Consider the following 25008-nt stretch of genomic DNA (forward strand, 5'->3'; position numbering starts at 1 on the left):
AAGGCAATCACGTTGGTTTGGCAGGACTTGCCTTTCATAAACCTGTGCTGACTGGGCCTGATCACCTGGTTGTCCTGTGTGATAGCACTCAAGATGACATGCTCCATGACCTTCCCTGGCACTAAGGTCACCGACAGGCCTACAGTTCCCTGGATCCTCCCGCCAGCCCTTCTTATTAATATCAGTTCAAGAATGTCAAACAAAGTTTTCATTAATTTCAGTCTTCCTTAAATTTTCTTGTAGAATAGGATCTATTGTTCAGAGTGCTAAAGTGGCTTAGGTTAAACTCCAACCCACTATTTTCAAAACCTTCAGCTAGCAGACTGATACAGTTTCAGCATAACCACTTTTGGAGAAATGTGAATTACAGAGACTCCAGAAGAATTTTGATCATGTTTAAAACAACATATGGGAACAAAACAGAACTACGACTTTGGCTTACAAAACATAGCTTTAATTATACAGATTGCTCCAATGAGTTTTCAAATATAGACTTCAAAAAGTAACCAGTGTTTTAATATATGCTTTCTGAAATAACATTATAACATTTACTTTTTAAATACTTATTGCTACTGTTAATATTTGTCAAGTTACCAAGTGTTAACTATTCAATATTTTTGTTTAAGTGTTCCATAATAATTAACTCATCATTGAAACGTCATCTCTAGACATTTGCTAGTGCATCTATGCTTTCACAGGGATTCAGGTGTCACTGATTAACAGGTTACGAAGAACATAAATGTGTCTGCTAGACTTGCATGGGAGCCATGCTTAAGTTACAGAAAAAACCCCAAAACAGCTAACCTACTGAAGTGGCATCAATAACTAAGAAAGAAGACAATGACTTGGTCTTAAAAGCTAACATATTTATATTCTTAGAGGTTCAGTTATAGTTTTTTTTTCCTTGGTCTGGAAATACCAGAAAGTCAATGACTGCCTGGCCCATGGCATTCTGGTATAATCGCAATAATCTGGGGAATCCAAATAAATTATGAGAAATTTCAGGTGTAACAATTATATTAAAGAAAATTCTTTAAAGAAATGTCATTTTTTACTCAGGCAGTAGATTAAGCACTTCAGAGGGAAGTCAGGGCCAGTCAGGCTCCAAGTGAATTTCTCCATATTGTTCCCCAATACACAACTAAAGAGACAGCAAAGCAAGTTTCACCATTATACAAAATGAATTTTGGCTTCTTTGCTGAAATTACCACCAATGGCACCAATTTGGAGGTGATTTCTTATCCTGCAGAAACTGCTCAGCCACAGCTCCTTTGGAGTAAGCCCAATAGCAGTCAGAATGTGGTTTCTACTGACTCATGTGACAGTGAACACGTAGTGATGATCTGATATTCCATTAATGGTCTCCCAGTCCTTTGCTTCTTTGACAGTGCCATTTGCTTGTAATGTTTGTGGCTTTCTATACTACCATAACACGAATTTGATAAATCAAGTATTCTACAAAGCAGGAATTCCATTAACAGCTCTGTACAGACTCTAATGTGAATTTGAATGGCAGCATATACTTTGGGAACATTCACACTAATATATTTTTCACTTGTTTTTTAGTTTCTCTCAAAACACAGTACCACTGATTTGCAGTCACTATGATAGTTGACTTCTGAGAGCCAACTTCTGCGTAATTCTTGTTGTGTCACCTCAGAATATAATATATTAGTAAAACACACAGCTCATCAGATCACAATTAAACAATTTAATTTTGAAAAGTTACTTTACCTGTATGTTATGGGACAGAAAAGAAGGCAACTTGGGTTAGAAGTGTTACGTCATAGCAAATCCAGTAATGACCAGGATGCAGTCTTAGAGACCTGGAAGATTAGAGGCATGGAATTTTTAAGAGCTTTATGAAGTTATTTCAGAGGAATCGGGAAGGAATCTGAAATGATGCAGTATAAAAATTGCAAGGCTCCCATGATTAATTTTCACGGCGGAAAGCTTCAGGCTGAAACACGGTGCTTGTTCAAACTTTCTCAGAGGCAATGAAGGATCTTAGTTCTTAAAAATGCTGTCAGATAAATCATGTCACCCATGTGACTCATGCAAAAACATTGTCTGTTAAAGCTCCAAGCAGATTAGCACTCAAGAGAGGTTTCCAAAGGCCAACATCAGTCTCTTTAGTCACTAAATGAAGATTCACTATCAGAACTGTCTTCTGCTTTCCCATTATCTCCCCAGGCAGGTACAGGAGCATCTGGCGTCCTGCAGGAAGCAAAAAAGTTGTGTTGCAAATCCTAAAAGGTGGCTGAAAACACAAGCAACTCAGCATGTAATGCTGATGTCCTTTCACTACAATTGCATACACTTTATAGCCACAACATGCAGCACATTAGCCATTGATGGTTAACAAACTCACACCTTACTGGTATTGCTTCACTTACAATCTCTAGTTTTTATCCTTTAGGTGTAACTCACTGGACATCAAAACTCTGTAGAGCCTGAAAACACACCTTTGAGGTTATCAGAAGTAATGACAGATCACTACAAAGTGGCAAACACTTGTAGAAAGAGTTGAAAGCAGACCATATTGATTAATCATATATTTTTTTTTCAGTCTTCAGAGGTTCAAGGACTGAAAGGAACATGCTGTACACCATTAAGCAGTGTAAATAATACATGAAAAAAATAAGACAGGAAATGAACAATATTGTATCCAACTAAAACTGCAGGGATAAATTAGAGAAGCAAAAAAGAATTACTCAGAGTGGAATTTGGCTAGAACACTGGGTTAAATCTGACATGCAGGAACAGCCATGGAATTTTTATTGACTATAAGTGATCAGATCTCTTGTATTCAGTTTTGAAGAGAATATTTAAGATGGATCTTAACATTGTGTCAAAACACTTGCTCAGGGAATCTACTGGAAATGAAAGGGAGAGAAGCAAGCCATCTAAAGACTCAAATACACTATTGACTGAAGATGCTGCCTCTGCCTGCAGTATCCCTCATAAGTATGTAATAAGTGTGACAATAACAAGCAAGCCTGAGCCTGGTAAGTTCTGAAATCAAGGCAGAAAATATACATGTGATTATACTCTGAGAAGAATAAGCTTCGCAGAAACTAGCTTCCTGCACGATAGTTAACTGCTCTCTTTCATAAAATATTACATTTTAAACCAAGCGGATGATTCTATTATTTGTCCTGTTGTTACTTAACTTGGGGCTGCTCCTGTGTGTCATGACACATAATTTCTTTTCTAACTTTAGTTCTGTTTATAATAATAATTGTAATAATTTCTCTGTTGGAAATTCCTAAGGTACCTTTAATGTGTTTCTAAACATTTTGGGCACAAAACCGAGAAGTTCATTAAAGAACTGTAAGAGATCCTTCTCCCTCCCCCCTGCACACCTCCAAAATAAAGTAAGAAGGCACTTGCTTTCTTATGCAAATACTACTTCACAATATTATTCCTCATTGCCGTGGTAATGACAAAACAAAAAAGCCATGCAAAGATACGTGATCTGGAAAGACTCGTGCAAAAACTCTCCTCTAGCAAGAAGAGGAAGATGACAATGCACTCTTTTAGTAAGAAATAAAATACACTTAACATGCATTTGGTAAAACCATGTTTGATAACGCATCTCAGACTTGCACAGATGCTCACTTATGTTCTTTTCCTTATTCCTCATTCGATCAGTAAAAGCATCATATGAAGAATAACTACTTCAGGCTTATTTAGACACCAAGAGTAGCTGGGGGATATAGTGACTCAACATATGACAATATGCAGTTCTCCTGTACTTTTATTTATTTTATTAAACAATTCGCTAGTTTCAGAATAAGCCTTTCTAAAATGTAAAAAGACTCCACTGGAAGGGAGAAGTGGATTTCCTAATACATTGACAGTTTCTGAAGAAGATGCAAAAGTGTTTCAAACAGTTCAGTGGCTATAATGTAACAAAGAAAGTTAATAATTTCATCAGTTTAACAAATTCTGTCTGCTTATGTCCAGAGAAGTAGCTCTGAAATTGAGTATCTACTCTTACTAGTCTTCACATCAGCTTAGTTCAATCAACAATCATGATTATGAACTGCTGAATTCAATTTAGACTGTCAATACTGAAGTCAAGTTGCACACTCCATCTACTGAGGGAATCTGGAAACAACTGTGTTGTGCCTCATGCATCCAGCAAAATAAAATAGATTCTGTTCTTATTAATCTACAATTATGACACTTTTTATTGAAGCGCTGGAAGAAAATATCTTGGAAGAACCTTGACAATACGGTAAAATTGGCTGCTAATGTATTATTTTATTCCCCATCACTACATAGACATTGTCAAACATTACCTCATCATTGCTATAACCTTTTCCTTAAACTGCACCACCTCTACTTGGCTTGGAAGCAGTCCTTCCACTTCCTGGCTAAGCAAAGAACGGACTGAAAGAAGCCCAAAGGAGAAGGACTTGCGAGTGTTGGTTGATGAGAAGCTCAACAGGCTCCAGCAATGCGCACTTGCAGCCCAGAAGGCCAACTGTGGCCAGCAGGTCAAGGGAGGTGATTTGACCCCTCTACTTGGCTCTGGTGAGACTCCACCTGGAGTACTGCATTTAGTTCTGGAGACCTGAGCACAGGAAGGACATGGATCTATTGGAGTGAGTCCAGAGGAGGACCACAAAACGACCAGAGGGCTGGACCACCTCTCCTGTGAGGACATGCTGAGAGGGTTGGGGTTGTTCAGCCTGGAGAAGAGAAGGCTCTGGGGAGAACTTACAGCATTCTTCCAGTACCTATAAGAAACCTGGAGAGAGACTTTTTACAAGGACGTGTAGTGACAGGACCAGGGGTAATGGCTTTAAACTCAAAGTGGCTTTAAGCTGAAAAAGGGCAGATTTAGATACGATATCAGGAAGAAGTATTTTACTGTGAGGGTGGTGAGGCACTGGAACAGGTTGTCCAGAGAAGTCATGGATGCCACATCCCTGGAAATGTTCAAGACCAGGTTGGATGCGGCTATGAGCAACCTGATCTAGTGGAAGGTGTCCCTGCCCATGGCATAAGGGTTGGCAAGGGATGATCTTTTAGGTCCCTTCCAACTCAAACCATTCTATGATATTCTGAATGGTGAAGTCTCATAATTTTCTGTTTGGTCAGTACTTACCCATATACATTCAAGTCACTATTTTCTGGGCCTTGCCTTGGTCTAGGCAATACCGTAAAAACAGCTCATACATGAGATAGCATCCCTTCTCCTTTGGTACCGATCACCTTCTTCTAACACATAAAATGCAAAAAAAAAACTTTCATGGAAGACTTCAAAACCTGTTTTAATGATGATAATTTAGATGCACAATACTATAAACAAGATTTCCTAAGCATATTTTTTTCCCAAGTTTTTTAAACACAGGGTTGAATTCCAGCCTTAATGACAGTTACAAATTACTTACTCAAGAAGATCTGGATTTAGTCCTTCAGAAATCATTTTGTTTCGTATTGCCATTACAGGAACACCCTGTGTAGGAGGAGGAAGAATAATATGAAAGTTCTGAATACAAACAGGTGAACTAAAATCCACAGGTTCTTTTGGGCTACAGTTTCTTATAAATTTACATACATCACTCGTTGAACAAGAGCATGGAATGACAACGTCAGCTGCCATCAGTATGAATCTAGAAGTGAGAAACTGCTGAGGTCAAAGGCCCTTTAAATTTAAATCCTTCTTACATTTATGGCCAAACATCCTCAGAAAGCTGCAGGAAGAGAATTAAGAATGGACAGATATATTTGCCATTCATGCAGACACAACCAGGAAGCTGATGTTATGTGTATGGATGACAATGTGAAGAAAGCACAAAGTAGCACCAAGACAGCAGAGAACAGTTGTGCTAGAAAGATGAAGAACACTTGGACATGCCAAAGGCATAGCCAAAGAGGGAGGAAAACCAGGAAAGTGCATCTGCTCCAGGCCTAGAAGGATACCTTAAGGCAGTGCTAAAAATTAAAAACAGTCTTTAAAAAGCATACAGAAAAAGGCAAACAGGACATGAGAACAGAAGCACAATTTAAAAGTGACTCTTGTGAATACAAGTGCTTGTACAGTCAGGCTTGAATCTTCCATGACTTGTGGACTAGTTTTTAGCCAAATACGTATATGTTAAAAAATAATTAAAAAATCCTTCCTTTCAATGCAAGTCCTTCCACAGCTTCTGCATTTTATTTTATTCAGCAACACCTAAACATCCCCTCATCTTGGATCGCATAGCCAAGAACACTTGGATCGCATGGCCAAAACCACTTGGATCCACATCATCTTAGGATATAGAATCCAACAAACTGCTCCTATGTTTTCACTAGAGTTGTTCAAAGACAAATTGTTGCTTTGCCATCATCCCCTGTTGCAAACCATGAGAAATATCTCCCGGACCACAGCATGACAAAACCGGGGTGGGTGGGTGTGGGGAGGATGAGGGTACAAGTATTGATTTCCAAGGATAAAACTACTGGTGGTCTAGGAAACTCAGGAGAGGCCTCACAACTTAACTGGAAAGTAATGTAGCGTTCTTTTGGCACAGAACAAACATCTGTTGTCTAAAGTAATTAAAATAATGATAAAATAAAGGGCAGCTATGACTAACGTTCCAGAGAAGCATGTGGTACTAGTGACAGTTGCAGTAGCTAACCTGGCAAAGTGAGAGCTAAGCTAACTGGCTTACTGTGTTTTTCTTGTGCAGTTTCACAGTAAGAATCACAATCAAGACTTTTGCTTGAAGATTCTGGAATAGCACATGAACAGGTAGGTAGTTTTAGCAATCTACTAGCCATATTGCCAAAAATGTGACTTGAATAGCTGTGAGGCGTTAGTTTGTAATAAAGAATTTCTCAGTAATTCACCACTAATGTACACTACAAAGGGGAAAATGTTTCAGTATTTCACGACAGCTTAAAATACTCACTTATTCTAGTATAGATTTGGACACCATATCTAGTCTAAAAGAAACATGTCTTCACAGTGCTTCACAGTATTCTTAACTACTACAGATATTGTAAGCAATAAATAGATGATCAGTTCAAACAAATCTTCACCTAGAAATGTCATTTGGGCAAATAAGAGACATTAACTGAAATAGTTGACTGGACGAGAAGACAAGTCTGGCAAATACAAACACACACATTAATTTGTAGTACTTCAGTTTGACTTTCCTACCACACTGTTTACAACTTGCAGAGGAGTTGCCAGGAACTGCCAATACAAAGGATAAATGTGGAAAGTGAGATCTCACTCCTCTAATAGTCATCAAAAAAAAAAGTAATTGAGGCCATCCAGCACTTTCACATCCACTTTGAAGCCTGGCATTACATCAATACATTAACAGAGTGTCCTAGTCTCTGCTACTACCCTACTGCTAGGTTTTCCAAATGGTTTGTAATAAGCTCCCCGTGAAGTACTAATTTGTGATTGAAATTTAAAATAAGGTCTGAAACATTATACAAAGTGCCAAACACACCAATTCTATCCTCTGAAGAGGGAGTGAAAATATGAAATCAGTAAAATTTTGCTTATGTTAAAACTAATACTATGAGATAGCAATGTTTTCTAGAATTCTAACATACATTTCAGAGGAAAATTTCCACTGACAGCTTGAAAGTACAGATTATTTTCTTTGTTTCCAATCGCCTGATGTGAAAAATGAGCTCCTAAAAAAATATCACTAAGTCTCCCATTCAGTTTTTAATCCCTTTAATTAGTTTTAACTTGTGAATACTGAGATTACATTCATTCGTTTCCTATTTATCTGTAGAACAGTCCACAAACAAAACCTGCATCGTGAATGACAGGAAACTCAAGTGGAATCAAGTAGCAAGGCAATTCTTATATCTCTGAACTATACTGGCAAAGCTGCATTTTGTACCCTACAGCAAAACCAAACTGTAATCGTGTCTGCGTGTAGGGAATGAAACCAATTCTACCAGAATAACTACACTTTCAGTGTCATCTTCTGTGACTCCAGCTAACATCACTCTGCATTTACACATCTTCACACCTTCAGCTAACAAGTATGTCTGCAGAATTTTATAGAAAGATCTTGCCTGAAGCTGTCTGAAGGCATAGTATATTACATCAATTCATTCAATAGAGAAGACATGCTAGAAATATTGTGACGTTATCATAGATTAAAGATTACTGATGCAATTTATGCCTTCAGATATTTAATGTACACTTAGAGCCGTGTATGATGTTCTACCTAAAAATAACAGAGTACCCAAAGAATGGCAAGAGAACTGACTTACCACTTGTACCATTTTGAGGTATCTTGCATATCTTGGATCCTTGGCCACAGTTCTGACATTTTCTGTTACCACCTCCGTTTTCGGTAATCCTTCTTCATGTACGTTTTTCTGCGGTATACAAAGAAGTTAACACTTTAACGGTCAGGTAGAATCACAGAATGGTTTCAGATGGAGGGGACCTTAAAGATTGCCTAGTTCCAACCCCTCTGCCATGGGCAGGGACACCTTCCACCGGACCAAGCTGCCCAAAGCCCCGTCCAACCTGGCCCCAAACACCTCCAGGGATGGGGCAGCCGCAACTTCCCTGGGAATCCTGTGCCAGTGCCTCATCACCCTCACTATGAAGAATTTCTTCCTAATGTCAAATCTAAATCTTTCCCCTTCCAACTTAAAGCCATGCGCCCTCTTCCTATCACTACATGCCCTTATAAAAAGTCCCTTCCCAGCTTTCTTGTACGCCCCCTTCAGGTAGTGGAAAGCTGCTAAAAGGTCTCCCCAGAGATCTAGTATGTATGCAGACCAGAAGCATGGAGACATTTCAATTAACAAAATTTGTAATTTCAGGGTAAAGTGCAACTCTTCTGGCATCAATATTATTCTGATCTGCCATACATTACTAGATTTTTCCAAAACGTACGAGTACACACACCCCAGCTCTTTTGTTACTATTATGAGTGTGACTTTCTACTTTTTAGTTACAGTTTTATGCTATTGCACAATATGTGAAAAAGAGGAGCTTATAAAAGCCCATGTTAAGTTTGTTGTATTTAATAAATAAGAGTTCTAAATTTAAATACTCAAAAAAATAACTTCTTAAAGATGATATACAGATATTTCCCCTAGTTGGTCCAGCATATTTTTTCCTCAAAATAATTATTTCATTACTTGACAAATGTTTCATTCAGGTGATACAGCTTTTAAAAAAAACTTTTTGATATAAACCATTAACCCAAAGGCTAATATAATGAAATGAAAGAATCCTTGTGATAAATTAACTAAAAAATTTTGAAAAATTACAAGAAGCTATAGCACTATTTAAAGGACCACAGAAAACTGTAGTTTTGCTATTAAACAACTATTTGAAAGCAGCATTGGAAACCTCCTTTCAAAAATATCTGTCCCTACTATAACACTGAAGAGGAGGAACATTCTAAAGAAAACAAAATAACCAGGAGTCACTCTCTAACATGACCGAAACATGCAGTGTGAACCGTCTATTCTGTCTCCCATGTTACAGGCTGCATATTAAAGTCATAATCTTTAACAGGCAGAGAAAAGCAGCAGAGTATTCTGCTCCACAGCAACTTCCATCAAATGAGTGAAAAAGCAGAGACTAAAATTGGAGATTCCAAAAGAAACTATAATAGGAAACTGGAGAAAGAAATACATCTACAACAGAGCCAAAAAAGCCTCACTTTATGAAATGGTGATCACAGGATTCAAGTCTGGCTTAAAAAATATCAACCAAACACACACATAACAACAAAAAATTAATTGTGCGGATAGCACCCTAATGTTGATCACTTACAAAAAGATGGCACTTCCTGTACATAGATTATAATATACAGAAAACATTCACTGTAAGAATCTCTTAAAATAAAGTATTCTAGAAATTCCAATTTGAGCTGAAAGCTCACATTCTCACAGGAGAAAAGAGTTGGAATTATGGGATTCAAACTCCTATTTTCATTCATGACCTTTCCAGCTCCCTGATGTAATCCACATTAATATTTTAATTTGATTGAAGAAGAAGGAGGCATTGACCACTAGATTTGAGATAGTTCTAATTATTTAAGCCATGTATTCAAGAAAGGGTATGTCTTTTTTTGTTTTAAGCCACTTGTCAAAAGACGTTTAATTAGTGAAAAACGTAGTTCTAGATCACAGCAGTTGATTGCTCTCTTCCAATAGACTCATTTCTTCTATCTATTTCAAGTGAGACTAGAAACTTTAGGTTTCATGGAGAGGTATAGCCCTTCTATGCATTAGTTTTACTTCATTACTTACTTCAGATTGAGGTGATACAGCTGTCTGTTGATCTGAAGTAGCTTGTGCCACAGGACCATTCGTAACACTATTCGTATTTGCATTGGACACTTCAAATTTCACATCTTCTAGGCCAGGAATAGAGGATAACTGAATGCACAAAACATGCAAAGAACATATCATAAGTGTACATGTACAATAAAATCTGGTATATGCTGCTTACCACGTATTCCCCAGGTAGGTTTCACATGAGTAAAATCATAACTTTTTATGACTAGTTTTGGCATTTTATCTGGCAAACCCCACCTTGATTTTTCTATTCAGGTGGCTTCTACAACAAAACTCCCAGACCATTCAATACGAGCTTCCACTGTTAACATAGGATTGCAGTGCAGAAAAGGCTTCAACACCTTCCAGAATTTTGCTAGTGCACTTACCAACCACAAAAGAGCTGTGTCATCTCCTCTGCTACTTCCTCTACAGTGAAAAAAATCATGACAAAACCAGCTTTATTACCTAGATGGATATCACCAGAGGGGAGACTGGTTATAGATTTTGCAATTTTTTGTATCTTTTGCTCCTTTATGAAAATGCTGAGAATGGGTATTAAATATGCCAAATATTTATTTAAAGAAATTTTATTTAACATTATTATGAAGAATTCTGCAAAAGTTATCAACACTGATAACTTCTAAATATTTTGAAATAAATGAGTTAGTAAGCACTGTTTGTACTACTACAGTGTTTTCTTCACAAAGACCTTCATGGATAGTTTCAAAGTGCCCTACTCCTGCTCTAAGAAAAGCCGGCCGAAATTGCTTCCATCATTATTGAAAGTATAACTGGTTATAAGTGTACAGTGGATTGTTTTTTTGGTTTTAGGTTTGGGGTTTTTTTCTTTTATTTTTTTCTTTTGCTTTTAGCAAATTAAATGATAATACATGACTATAGATTATATCCTCCTATCATTTTAGCTAAAGAAGATACATGAAATGCATTTGTGTTCGCTTAAATCCAGTCCAGGTCACATCTCAATATCACAAGGTTTGCAAAGCATCTATCCAGTAACTTATACCATTTGAAATCCTTACAGTCCGGTAACAGTTGCAAAGAGACTTTTTTGCTCTTCAAAGGAGCAAAAATTTCTTACAAGAGTTTGCATGGCGAATGCAGTTTTGTACTCCAACCCTGCAACAGAAGTTGCATACTTTAATACTGGAAAACTTCCCGCCATTTTCTCAAAACCAAACATTGCAATAAAATCAGGACAAGTAAGCTGCCGTATATTTCAGTTGCCCTTTCAAGATCCAAGTGTTCCTTTCCTGTTCAAAATGCTTAACAGAGACAAAATCAACATTTCCACTATGCACTGTGGGATCCTTTCTTCCTTATCAACTACATGTTTAAATGTCACACACCCCCACGGCAAGGAATACAAAGAGAGAATTCACCATGCCAGCATTTTGTATTAGCTACTTCAAATCATTATGAAAATTTACTTGCTCAATTTAGACTATGAAAACCAAGCTAGTTCATGTAACCTAGAAAGCTGTCACTGTTAGAAGACAAAGTCTGTATACGTACAAACCTTTGCATCCAAAATATTGAGTGTTGTTTCTATTTGCTGGATACGGAGAGAGAGTGTTGACAATTTCTAGAATAGAAAACAATTTAGGATGTGAGAAGACCTCTCTAGGCCACTTATATGTATCAAACAGTCCACATCTAGCTAAAGAAAACCACTTTAGTCTCCTGCCAGCTGAAGGCAGAACAGAGTAAATGAGATGATAATGTTATGAAGTAAATGAAGCAATGGCACCCCTTTTTAGTATAATAGCTACACTGGATCAAATTTTTAAAATTATTTTACTAGGCAGTTAGTTTTCCCAGAAAATGACTGACAGAAATGAAGACAGATTAAGTACAAAAGGCAAGTATTATTAACAGGGTATTACTTGGGACAACTAGAGAACAATGGTAGGCACATTGTAGGCACCATTTGGTAGGCACCATTTGCTAAACATCTTTCTTCAAAACTTTTTGCAAATGCGGACGATGAAAAGGTGCGATGCACGAGTGTGTGTGTGCGTGTAACAGAGCAAATACAAAGTAGAAAAATTTGATAATGAATACAGCAAGTGACTTAAAGCCCTCTGCAGTCAAAATGCACAGTGAACCAAAACTAACCAGAAGCTTTACATGCTCCAGGTGCACCTCAATCAAATTTTGACACTTACGTTTTTAAAAAAATTACAACTTAAGTTTTTCTAAATTACTCTGTAAGAACTGTCACTCTTTTAACTAATCACTACCATACTTCACCAGACCTGTCCAAGTGAAGTTGGCTAGCACGCTGGCTGGCAGATATGTACCACTGACAGGCTTTTGGCACATTAGCAAGATTCTGCCTGGCTCTGAAGGAGAACTTTTAACACCCTAAGCAAATGGCAGCTCTGCCAACATGCTAGAAGAAGTAAAAAAAGTCTTTTTGACGAGTGCACTGACTTGTTTACAGATGGCTCTTGGGTCATGAAGAGGAGTTAGTTACTACTGAAAAGAACTATGTGCCCTACATGTAGCTGTGTAAAGGGCAGGTGTATTTTTTTTTTGCTTCTGTTGATTTACACTGGGACATTTCACACTAAAAATACTTCTGTACTTCATAAATACAAAAAAAGGAGTTTATCAACCAACTAGTCTCTTGCATAACAACACATTTAGATTAACTAATTTTTTTTTATTAACTAAACTTCATAATGTTGCTGCACACTCAAGATGGCTTTGTGTTCTGATTTCCATAGCACCTATGCAAGAGGCAATATCAAGATGACGTGACAACTGAGTTTTGGACAACTGACAACAGCATTCCCAGGCATTTCCGCTGTTCCACATATCAAGTTACAATAAGTTACAAATCTAGAAATACTTTTTTTCCTCTGAAGCTCCATGCATTGATGTGGCAAGCCAAATTTTACACTCGTCACGAGTCTGGCTCTAAACTTTACTAAAAAATAACAGAATTTCTCAGATTACATGGTTCAGTCTAATTGGATTTGACTGCTGTCCTAGCTCTGCTGGCTAGGGCTGTATAGTCATCTTTGTTGAATAAACTAGCGAGCAGTTACAAAAAAACCACTAACGACAAAAAGGTTAAGCTCAAAGCCACATTAGGAAAAACCCTTCAACAAGGGAGGAAGTACCCTTGTCCTGCTTAGTGTACAACTCCAGTCCTGTCAGTCTGGTACACTTCTGTTGACACTAAAGTCACCATAAACTTACTAGCACTAAATATTTTTACCTATATTTTTTTTAACAAGTTATTTAAATCAACTGCTTCATGTTCCATACTAATGACTTGTTAAGAATGATTCTTTTTTTCCCACATCAAAATTATTTACATATACTTTGCATATCACACTTTTAATTTAAAGGTGCTAAAATAGGAAAGGAATTTTTGACGCAATATCCTAGAACATAGATGAAAGGAATACTGACTGTTAGAATGGATTCAGCACCATAGGATATGGCATCCTTCTTCCAAAACAAGATAACCACAGAAGGAGATGCTTAGAACAAATTTCATGTATTAAAATGTACAAAGACTTTGCCAAACACAAAAGCTTAAGGAAACAGGATTAAGTGCAATAAAATCAGCACTTCATCTAGATATCTTAGGGGAAAAATTTTTAAAAAAAGTCTGTTTTAAGCACTTACTCAAGAGAACCCCTGAACAGAAAGCAGACTAAATTTTTGGTCTAAGTTACCAGTATTATTGCATCAAAAATATTTAAGTGAATGGTTCTCATTTCTAGGATTTTTTCATTGTATAGACAGCTGGGAAAATAATAAACATACCTCTTCACAAACAGTGGAAAATCGGTTGAGAAATTGCACCGTGTGAACCACAAACTGGTTTAGAAAGGCTACAGTTCTTTTCTGCTGAATAGCAGGAACCTGTATTAAATAACATAAGAAAAAATAAATTATACATAGATGTTAATTCTTACATTTAGATGCAAAGGCCTGTTAAAAATGCAATTTTTTTGAATAAATTATTTTAGAAATCTGCCTTAACTGTGCTTGCTATGAATGCATATATATACAAACTTTTAATATCTATATACATATATATGCATACAAATCCTTTTTCACAAAAACTATAACATGACAATTGAAAAGGGTACACATAAAAGGCAACAAGATTCACATCTTATTATATGTTATCTTATTTAAGCAAATGCTTTTAGATGAAATGATGAACATTCCTGAAAACTGGTGGCAAAAACCTTCAAAAAACAGAAAGGAAATCAAGTCTTTCCTTCTGAAGGTTAAGAAGGAAAAGAAAACTTTGTCATCCATACAACTCATTACAACCAACATCATAAAAAAAATAGAGAGTAGTGAAATTGCTGTCTCAGTCTTTGCTAGATACCTGTATGTTTTCTTATTTGCAAGCCTAGACTGTCGTAAAATTACATCCAAGTCAAATCCAATGCACACATACTTTTCAGACTACAAGGCAGAATGTTATGTTTGTCCAAAAAAAGTCTGGTGCTTGCAGCATAACAGACCGTTGGCATTTTTATTTAAACTGTTATACAAGACTAGAATCAGGAACAGTCACACAAATGTTTATGTGTAAAATTATAGCGCCTCAAGGCTGGACAACTGTTTAAGTCTTAAACTTCACAGAGGAAATTACTCTATGGAATCGTAATTGGTTAAAGTGAAAGATTTACAAGGAAAAATAGTTGCAGCCAAGCTTCAGCTGAACTGAACGGTTTGTGAATGTAGTGACACTCTCGTCTCCATCTCTTCTTTGCTCTTCCATTTGTCACCACTTTCTCAGTCTTAAAACATCCAGATGTTTTGTGTGAATTTCATTGCTACTATCTCAAGTTTTCAGCATATGCACCTGTATGGCAGAGTTTGCTACAGTTCAGTTCTGCAGTTCCAAAATTGTCAAAATGATGCTTACGAATTTATCAGAATACCACGGTGTAACATAGATCATGGAAGGTTCATTCAGACAACTAGAACTACTCTATATTTACATTCTATCATTGAGAAACAAAGCCAAAACCCTGGTTTTGTATCATTAAAAGATATGACCAAGCAGCTTTGCACTGATTTGCCCCGCTGCTCTAAGACTGAAACCCCTAAATGTAATGCTATCACAGAACTTGCAGTGAAACACCTCTGGAATTAATTGAGCACTCCAGAAGACATGTCTTAATCATAGAGCAGAATTATAGTAATTGAGGTTGAAAAAGATCTCTAAGATAACGAAGTCCAAATGTCAGCACACGACCGTGCCTATTAAACCATGCCCTCAAGTGCCAAATCTACATGTTTTTTGAACACTTTCAGGGATGGTGACTCCACCACCTCACTGGACAGCCTGTTCCAATGCTTGTCCACTCTTTCAGGAAAGATTTTTCCTAATACCCAGTCAAACTCTCCCCTGCAACTTGAGGGTATTTCCCCTCGATCTGTTGCTTGTTACTCGGAAGAGGCCAAGACCTGCTGTTCTACAACATCCTTTCAGGTAGCTGTAGATGGCACTAAGGGTTGCTCTCAGCCTTCTCTGGGCTTAACAACTCCAGTTCCCTCAACTGCTTCTCATAAGACTTGTGCTCCAAACCCTTCACCAGCTCTGCTGCTCTTCTCTGGACACGCTCCAGCTCCTCAAGGTCCTTCTTGTGCTGAGGGGGCCAAAACCGAACACGGAATTCAAGATGTAGCCTCAGCAGTGCCCAGTACAGGGGAAGAATCGCTTCCCTAGTCCTGTTGGCCACACCGTTTCTGATACAAGCCAAGAAGCCATTGGCCTTCTTGGCCACCTGGGCACACTGCGGGCTCATGCTCAGCCGCCTGTCAACCAGCACCCTCAGGTCCTTTTCCACCAGGCACCTTTGCAGCCCCTCGACCCTAAGCCTGGAGCGTTTCATGGGGTAAATCAAGACGAATCGCCTGGGCCGCCGAGGCAGCGGGCGCTCCGGGCAGGACGCCGGTGGCAGCGGAGTGATGAGGGGGCGAGTTTCACCCAGCAGCGGCGGGAGGACGCGGGGCACCCCCGTACCTTGGTGAGGTCGATGCCGGAGCCCACAATGGGCAGCCCGTCCTCGTCCATCCCCGCGGGGCCGAGGGACGAAGAGCAGCCCCGCACCCGCCTCCCACCGCAACCCTCAACGCTCCAACCCGGAAGCGAAACTTCCGCTCCGATGGGTGCTGGGGCGTGGCCCGCGCGTATGCGCATGCACACGCCTCGCACCTGACGCAATGCACGATGGAACTTGTAGTCCAGGTTGGGTAACCCCACGCACGCATTGTGGGAGTTGTAGTCTGGGTGGGGAACGCTAACCCGACGCAATGCATGGTGGGAGTTGTAGTCCGGGTGTTGGGGGAAAGGGGACATCCCTCCCCCGCCTCCGTGTAACCCTCCTTTGTGGCCGGGCGAGGAGGCGTGCCGAGGTGCTCCTGAAGTATAAATGCACTGGTTTTCCCAAAACTTATAGAATCATAGAATCACCAGGTTGGAAAAGGCCCACAGGATCATCGAGTCCAACCATTCCCATCAAACACTAAACCATGCCCCTCAGCACCTCATCCACCCATCCCTTAAACACCTCCAGGGAAGGTGACTCAACCACCTCCCTGGGCAGCCTGTTCCAGTGCCCAATGACCCTTTCTGTGAAGGATTTTTTCCTAATGTCCAGCCTAAACCTTCTTTGGTGGAGCTTGAGTCTTGTGTGGTTTGCTCTGTCCCTGTTGCTGAGGGCCCCTGGGTGTGGTCCTACTTCGGAGCACACGGCTTCGTAGCAGCCCTGCGCCAAAGCCCCGGATAATGCAGGTTGCGAGGATTAAGCGTCTTCCCCAGCAGTCAGACATCAAAGTAAGAGTGACACGCACCAGTGGTGATTTCTCCATTCTTTAGGTGTTGAAGGGCCACACTGTAGACATGGAGAACAAAAATAACCAGAACCGAATGACCGTGGGTTGTTAAAAGATAGAAGCATGGCTGTATTCCTATTAGGAAAGCCCATCCCATTCCAACCCCCTGCCATGAGCAAGGACACCTCCCACCAGACCAGGCTGCCCAAGGCCCCATCCAACCTGGCCTTGAACACCTCCAGGAATGGGGCAGCCACAATTTAGAATTGATGCCCCAAAACAAAGATAAGTCAAACCACCATAATAGGTTGCATCATCAGAAAAGGTTTCCCATCCCTCTCTTGCCGCCCGCTGATGGTTATGTGCAGTTATTTTTCCATTTGTCAGTTATAGTACGTGGTAGTAGGAAGGTATAGTAGGTAGTAGGTAGTACGTATAGTAGGAAGGTATAGTACCTTCCTTAAGGCAACTCAAACTGCCACCTTGGTGGAGAACTAGCATTAAAGAGGGGTCTATTTTCTACTTGGGTTATGTTTTGAATCAAATAAGCCAAAGGTACATTGAAGACCAGAGTTTGGTGAGCAGGGTTACAGATTAAGACCTTAAATGGCTTTGGTAGCAAAAATACAGCTAACTCCGCTACCTCATGCAACTACACCCATGACATTTCAGAATGGCAATGGAAATACACACATCTGATCTTTTCTGTTGTGGCTGATTGAGCTGCTGGCTGAAACAGGTAGGCAGTGTGAAAACTTACGAAAGTGACCACATCTCCTGGTACTGCCAATTTATCTACCATCTGTGCTAATAAAATTTTGAATATGATATCTGCAGTTTCACATAGTTGCATCATGAGATTGTGAGTTGAACATAAAGTATATTTGACCCCATCTTCTACATCTTCAATGGGTCTTCTATGAGTCAAGACATCTATTCTCCAGGACAGCCAGAGAACTGACTGGTATCAAAGCCATTAAAGAACAAGTCATTAACAATTTAGGAGATTTTATCTCCATGGAGAGTCAAGAATGGCAACTGCATATAGATCATGCATCTAACACCCAGGCTGGTTAGCTATGAATGAAAGATGAGAAGTTACCTTTAAATACCCAAAGACAAGGCTCCAGACAAAGCATTATACACCCTTCCATTTGTTAGTAAACCCCACCTTGAACAGAATATGGAAGTTACAACTAATGGGTTATTCCACGAAAACTATTGTTGACTCTCAGAAGTTATTCTCATGTTATTGAGGGACAATAAATTCAGAAAAGAATTTGTCCTTCGGAAAAGGAATGGGATGTCAAACTGAATGCTGAATTCACAGTTCTGATGTCTGGGTTAAGTTTGGAGAATCTAGGCTAAGCAACAAAAAATCCTAGAGTGATCACATGTGCTATGTTTGTTATAACATTGGAACAAAAGATTACACATAGCTCAACCTTCTAGGTAAAACTTTACTTCATTTAAATTCTAAGGTTGGCTGGTACTGGAAGGCAAGACAAATCAGGGTGATTTGTGGTCCTTGTTTACAGCAGTGAATCCAACTAGGCTGTAGTGGAGAGAATATTTGGTGAAAATTCCTCATGGCTTCATCTACATACTGCTACATTTAATAAAAAACCCCTATCTTACATTTAGAGAAGTTAAGAATCTACCATAGTCTGAGGATACCAGTAGTAAGCTTCTCGTGTGATGAGATTAATTAAAAATGCACTAATTGCTTTAATACCTTGATGATTAGAACCCAAATGTGCTATGCTAATTCTCACTTAAATTTTAACAAAATCTTCAATTTACTTGCAAATTATTTCAGTTTGCTAAGCATTTTACAAATCTACATACAGAATCCATGGTAGCTGTACACACAGCACTTAGATCTGTTACTCAAGTCCTCATTTATGTATTGATGCAACATTTCTTTGATTTTATATTTACTAATTTCATAATATATTACTAACCTGCTGCAATATGCACACAGTTATTACTCTCTTATAAAAATACTATAGCAAACCCTTTTTGCCTTTACTGTTTGCATTATTGAACAACCTGTGTTTCATACTATGTTTTGGGTCAATGACGTGTAGTTGGTGATTTCTCACATCTCCAAAAGGAAGGACAGGGCTTTAGCTTACAAAGTCCTATAGGTTTAATCTACCTTGTAGGAATTGTGCAAATTTTTGTTGGGCAAAGGAGCTGTTTGTTTAAATTATCTAACTGAAGAATCTTGCCACCTTAATTACCTCAAAAAAACTCCTAAGTTATATTCAAGAAGAATTAATGTCATTTACCATAAAATGTCCATAACATAAGTTTTCCAGGCAATACCACAGAAATTTAAGAATGTAACTGCTTAGCCAAACCTTATCTGAATTTCTTTGTCTGTGAAGCTGGACAAGAAATCTCACAAGAAAACGCTCTTCTGTTAACTTTCTGGTAGTTCCTGCTTTTAATCTGGTCAAAAATACTGCATAGAAAAGTACAACACAGCACTTTTTCTCCTAGCTGGAATTAGGAAATTCAGGGTATGAAACACGAAAAACAGAGAATAGAAGAAAGTGATCCTAATTTTTCTAAAACTTCTTTAAAATATTTTAATTGAACTTGTTTGTTAAACTGCCATTATTAATGACTGGAACCCCAGTGGGAGAACTTTTAAAAAAATAATCGAGTGATAATATCCAGATTTTAAGCATGTACCATTTGAAACTGTATTTTGTACTAGCACCCACACGCGATGATAAATGTCAAATTAAGGAATAAATACTGTACAGTACATAACTGCTGGCAGTTTGTACCCTATGAATATGTACAAATATATGCTGGCATTTAAAGACACAATCATTGGTTCCACCTTTCAGTGAAGTAAAGATTGTTTAATGGTCAGCACTTTGAAGATATTAACCTTAGGGATGCCAAGGCTAACTTGGAGTGCTAAAGCTGTGTGTGAAGAAAACTGATTGAAGCTTTGTCTTTATCATGAGTAAAATAGACTTTGTCTCATAGTGTACACTAAAGGCAACAGCATGGGTTTCAAAGCACTGAAACCAATCTGCTACATATATTTTTATATTGTACAAAATCAGATCCTCTTGTCAATTGCAAAACAAAACTGCACAAGCTGAAAAAACTGGCAAGTGCTACTGTATCTTAAAATGTTTGTATGCATTTTGTATGCATATATACTGTTACAGGTTCCAAGACACAGTATTCTGTTAGAATCTGCATCGAAATCAAATAGCTGTACAATTGAGAGGCAAGTTAAATAGAAAAAGCTGATCCAAAAAAATCTCCAGACATGGTGTCACCTGATCCTCCATAGGGGCAACAGTTGTTTTTACTAAGGTGGTCCAATGAACAGCTGAAAAAGTCAGTGTGTGGATTAACATTTTTTGATTTCCCATGGAGTCTTCTAAATCTGTTCTTGCAAAGGGTATTCTGGCAAAGCTTTCTACACGAAACTGATACTGTCTCAATCATTTTTCCCCCAACTGAATTAAAAAAAAAAAGTCTCACTCAGTAATTTAGGTATGTCAGAGTACGTGCAAATTTAGCAAACAGAAGGTTCAGAGAATTATCAACACTTGACAGTTAAAGAGACTGAGAAATACAAATGTCAGGTGTTCTACAGGTTCACTTAAAAATAATATAGAAATTAAATGATAAATCGTTTGCAGTTCTCTGAAAATGGCTCAAGTTTCAGGTTTCCAAATACTGTGCTAAGGCAGTATCAGAGGATTAGCTATTTTGTTCTGTATGGAAGAATATGAGGAACATGCTAAAAACATTAGCTGCTTGCTTTTTTTTTTTTGCTTTTTTTTTTTTTCCCAAAATACCCATTTTCTACTGGAAAGAAGTAGTACGAAGAGCCTTGAACTTGGCAAGATCATTCCAATCCTTGGTAAATAGCTTTAAGTGGTCCTTAAAACCAAGCATCCTGGCTTCTGAATTAACTACAGAAGAAAAGAATTTCTGCTCTCTGTCCCTGTGGGTTTGAAGCAATTCTAAATTAAGTTTTAGTCAAAATGCATCTGCACATACCAAACACAAACTGCTTTTTTCAACAGTGCTACTGAGTATGGTGTATGATATTCTGCATAGCTAGATGCTACATAAAGCTTTGCTCTGAGAGCGGACAGAAAAAAAAGTTTCAGTTTCACTGCACATCCACAAGGATAGCAGTGCTCCAGTTCAATCCTTCCTCTCAGACCCACCAAGATTTTTAGCTGTGTCTGTGACACATTTAAATCTCCTGCTAAGCCTGTACTCTCTGGTCAAACTATAGATATGAGATTAACAAAGTGCTGTATATTGAAACATTCTCCAGTCTGCTTATTTTGCAGTTTAAGCACACATTAGTTGAGATGGGAGCGTCTTTCAAATCCATGCTAAAGTTAACAAGCTGTCTGAGTCCTAGCCCAGCATTTTCTAGTTGCCTACACACTGGGGTTTCTTTTTGGTTTCTTTTTTCTCCGTGGAAAAAGTCCACCTGGTTGGTGGCAGGGAACAGATGAGTCGGACTGCTGCTCAGCACAGGAAGCGTGTTTAGACACAGTAACTTCACTTGCTGTGTTACAAGAGAAGATTGGTGAAGATCCCTACACCACGGCTGCTTATCCACACTCAAAATTTCACCTGTACCCTGAGGCATCATGTATTTGGGTTCTGCACCAAATCATCAGCTTTTTGGGGGGAAATAATTAAAAGCACAAGTAATACATTCAATCTAGAAATAATCTGTATGCATATGAATACAGATTTCCACAGAACATAGGACAAGTTCAAATAGCAATGAGCAGCTGGAGGCCTGCTGTGAAACGAAATCTTCCGTTGCATAAGCTACTGTACACCAGCTGGAGGAAGGTGAGGCCCCTTTAATTAATGTCTGTCAACTGAAAGCTAAATGTAATGGGAATTCCATCAGTATCAGAGGAAGAAGCAGTCTTAAATTTTCAGCAGGTATCAAAGCAAGGCCTCCTGTCTTAAAATAATTTAGAAAATACTGAAGTAAGAATTTGAGTGGTATTACCACCACTTAAACTTCTCAGTGCAGTACTTTGAGATGGTCTCAGGGTGCAATCTTTGCATCATTTTTGGCTAAGGAAATGATCAGAAACTTATGAGAGAGCCATAAACAAATACTGAATAAAAATATTTTTGAAGTATTCACATGCAGCTTTGTCATGAAAATCAAAGGAAAGCTATTTATGCGTTTCATTCCATGATCAAAAACATAACACATTGTTTCTTTTATGTCAGAAGTCTTTCCAGTTCTGAGGGAGGAAGACATCTCTCCAGAATTCCCAGGGAAAAAACATACACAGGTAGGTGAAAAGCTCAGATGAACTGCAGTATGGTATTTTGGCTCAAAAGTAATGACTAACTGGACAGAAGGCATTTTGGAACGTGATCAAAAGCGAATCAAGAAGTTGATACCAAAGGCATGATGATGCTATTTGGGAAGATGCTAGTTCTTGCTCCAGGACCACTGCTTGCAAGTACAGTCCCCAGAAAACTACTACAGGATAAAACCAACAGGCACTGGACAATCCAACATTAAGACCAGCACTGAGATCCTCAGTGAAGTGGCCTAGTCAAATGCAAACATTGAGTCTGATCCTGTACGACCGAAGACTGTCCAGTGAAAAAACTACAACAAAGGTAGCAAGAACACTGCTATACAATTCTTGGTCGGGTGCTAAATAGTTACTAACTTTTGAGATGCATTTGCACTTTGCCATGCTACTTTGCTTGTTCTGCACTTTTGATGTTTTCTTATAGCCAGCTGGGATACCCAAAAAGGGTTTACAAGGTTATCTTCTTTTTAATGTGAAATCTGTTTTGGTTGCACTGTGTGTGGGTGGCTGAATGACATGGAAAAAAAAGAAGGGGGTCAAAAGGTTTCATGCAATTGATCCCAACTGGACACTACTGTAATACCAAAATATTTATCTTCACTTAAGTCTGCTGGATACCCTTACACCAACTCTACTTACCCTGTCTTTGTGGCATCCAGCTGTTGGATTTAGTAATTCCCTTGCTTTCTGTACAAGGATCTCAAATATCAGTTTAATAATTGCCTCTTTCATTGAAAGCCTAGAAAAGTGAGCAGTCCTTCAGACTTTAGTATATAGACTCCTCTGATTTCTATCTACAGAAGTTTTTTTAATGAGGGATTTAGAATTACTATCCTCCAAAATTAGCAAAAATAAATTCTGTGATAATTTCAGGTTTTGTTTCCTAAGGACAACTGGAGACAGAGCTGCAGCAGATGGTAACCCTACTGAATAAAGTAAAAAAGGTCTTCCAAATACTTATGAATTGTCCAATTATATCACAGTTCATGGAGACAGGGGTATTATCAGCTACTGAAATGCAAACTCATGAGCTATGCTAATTATTGGGTTTTTTGCTTGTCTGCTTGTTTTCTGGCAATATTAATGAAGAATAGTGAGAATGCTAAGAGGGAAGAAAATGGTGATAACACACGAAGCGTCTTTCTTGTTTAGAAGAGGGCAAACAAATTAAATTTAAATTACGTATGACAATCCTAAGAGATTAGAAAGACCTTCCAGGGTTGTAACAGTATCCATTTAATTACTTTAGAATTTTTCTCTAAGTGTTTTATATTGATAAATACAATCCAGTAGTTATAGTATCTTGGAATAGGTGGCAAGCAGCTTTTACTTTGTTCGTAATTCATGTAAATCTAAAATGCACGCAGTAAAAGCTCATCTTTATTTGTTTCCCTGCAGGTATTAATTTTTTTCTGCATTAAAACAAAAAAAAAAAGAGTCACAACTCAGGGCTACTTAAAAACCTCAGCAGGTATCACAATTAGATTAACATGGTTTAAAAGTAGAACAGGACTTAACAGAAAAATGGAATGCAACTTTTCCAGAAAAAGAAGCCTTACAGCTTTACACATTTGAGTTTTTAAAAACAGGTAGCTAGAAGAACACCGTTATGAGTGAAAGAAGCAGACCTTTAAAACCTTTAGGACATTAAGTCCTTTTTTCTACAAAGGATGAGCTTTAATAGAGGATATGGAAAATACATTATTCTGTGAGGAAATTTATAATATTCGTATTTTTTGATAAATTTTAGTGGCTATTGGAAAGGAAAAGTATTAGAAATGATGGGAAATAAAATATGATTTTACTTTTTAAAAAGGTGGCTGTAATCTCACATTTTGCTGTCCTAATTCTGAATTGGTTGCCTGTGTGCAGCATAAATAGAAACACATAGAAGAATATTTTAGAAATCTAACCACTGCTAATAAGGATGATTATGATGCTGTAAGGAGCTGTTACCTAGTTGAACACATTGATATCACTTCACTTGCAAAAGCATGCAGAAAGGATACTAAAGACAGGAGTTGTCTCCATCTTGTACTCCTTCCTCTTCTACTTCATTTCTGGGTCTTGTATGGGAGGGGCAAGAAATATATGCTTTTAGAAAGCAGAATGTCTTTGATCTTCCTGTAAAAGGCTGTAAGTAAAAAGCTGTAAACAGAAAAAAACCTCATATACTGTTTGGCCTATGTGAAGTAAATCCCTCTGTCATCTTAAGACAAAGAATACTTCCTTAAAATTACCATCTTGATTCTATCGTCAGCTTCTTGACTGATAGTGTTAACTAGTTTACTCAGCAAGTATGTGCACGGACAACATTTTATGACAGTATATTATTGCATTTCTTTCTTCTAAGACAGTGATGGTCAGGAAAGTTAATACAGAGTTAGGTATTCCTTCTGTAGGTACTGTGGACCATTTCAAAGCATTTGACGTGTGTTAACTGAGTGAGATTGCCAGACTGAGATTTCTGGATAGAAAATCTCTTAAATAACACTTTAAAAAATACATTTCACAACAAATA

The 25008-nt window shown here is 38.2% G+C and overlaps 1 protein-coding gene across 1 annotated transcript; it reads right to left on the reverse strand.

Annotated features, from left to right (window-relative positions):
• Positions 1 to 418: 418 nt before the first annotated feature.
• WASHC3 (WASH complex subunit 3) lies at positions 419 to 16435 on the reverse strand. Its single transcript, XM_069859417.1, has 7 exons — positions 16316 to 16435; positions 14089 to 14187; positions 11822 to 11887; positions 10255 to 10383; positions 8248 to 8355; positions 5406 to 5470; positions 419 to 2217 (listed from the first exon to the last, which is right to left on the reverse strand). The coding sequence occupies exons 1-7, from the start codon at positions 16364 to 16366 to the stop codon at positions 2133 to 2135; spliced, it is 603 nt and encodes a 200-aa protein (XP_069715518.1). The 5' UTR covers positions 16367 to 16435; the 3' UTR covers positions 419 to 2132.
• Positions 16436 to 25008: the final 8573 nt, after the last annotated feature.

This window comes from Phaenicophaeus curvirostris, chromosome 1, assembly GCF_032191515.1.
Source record: "Phaenicophaeus curvirostris isolate KB17595 chromosome 1, BPBGC_Pcur_1.0, whole genome shotgun sequence".
NCBI lineage: Eukaryota > Metazoa > Chordata > Aves > Cuculiformes > Cuculidae > Phaenicophaeus > Phaenicophaeus curvirostris.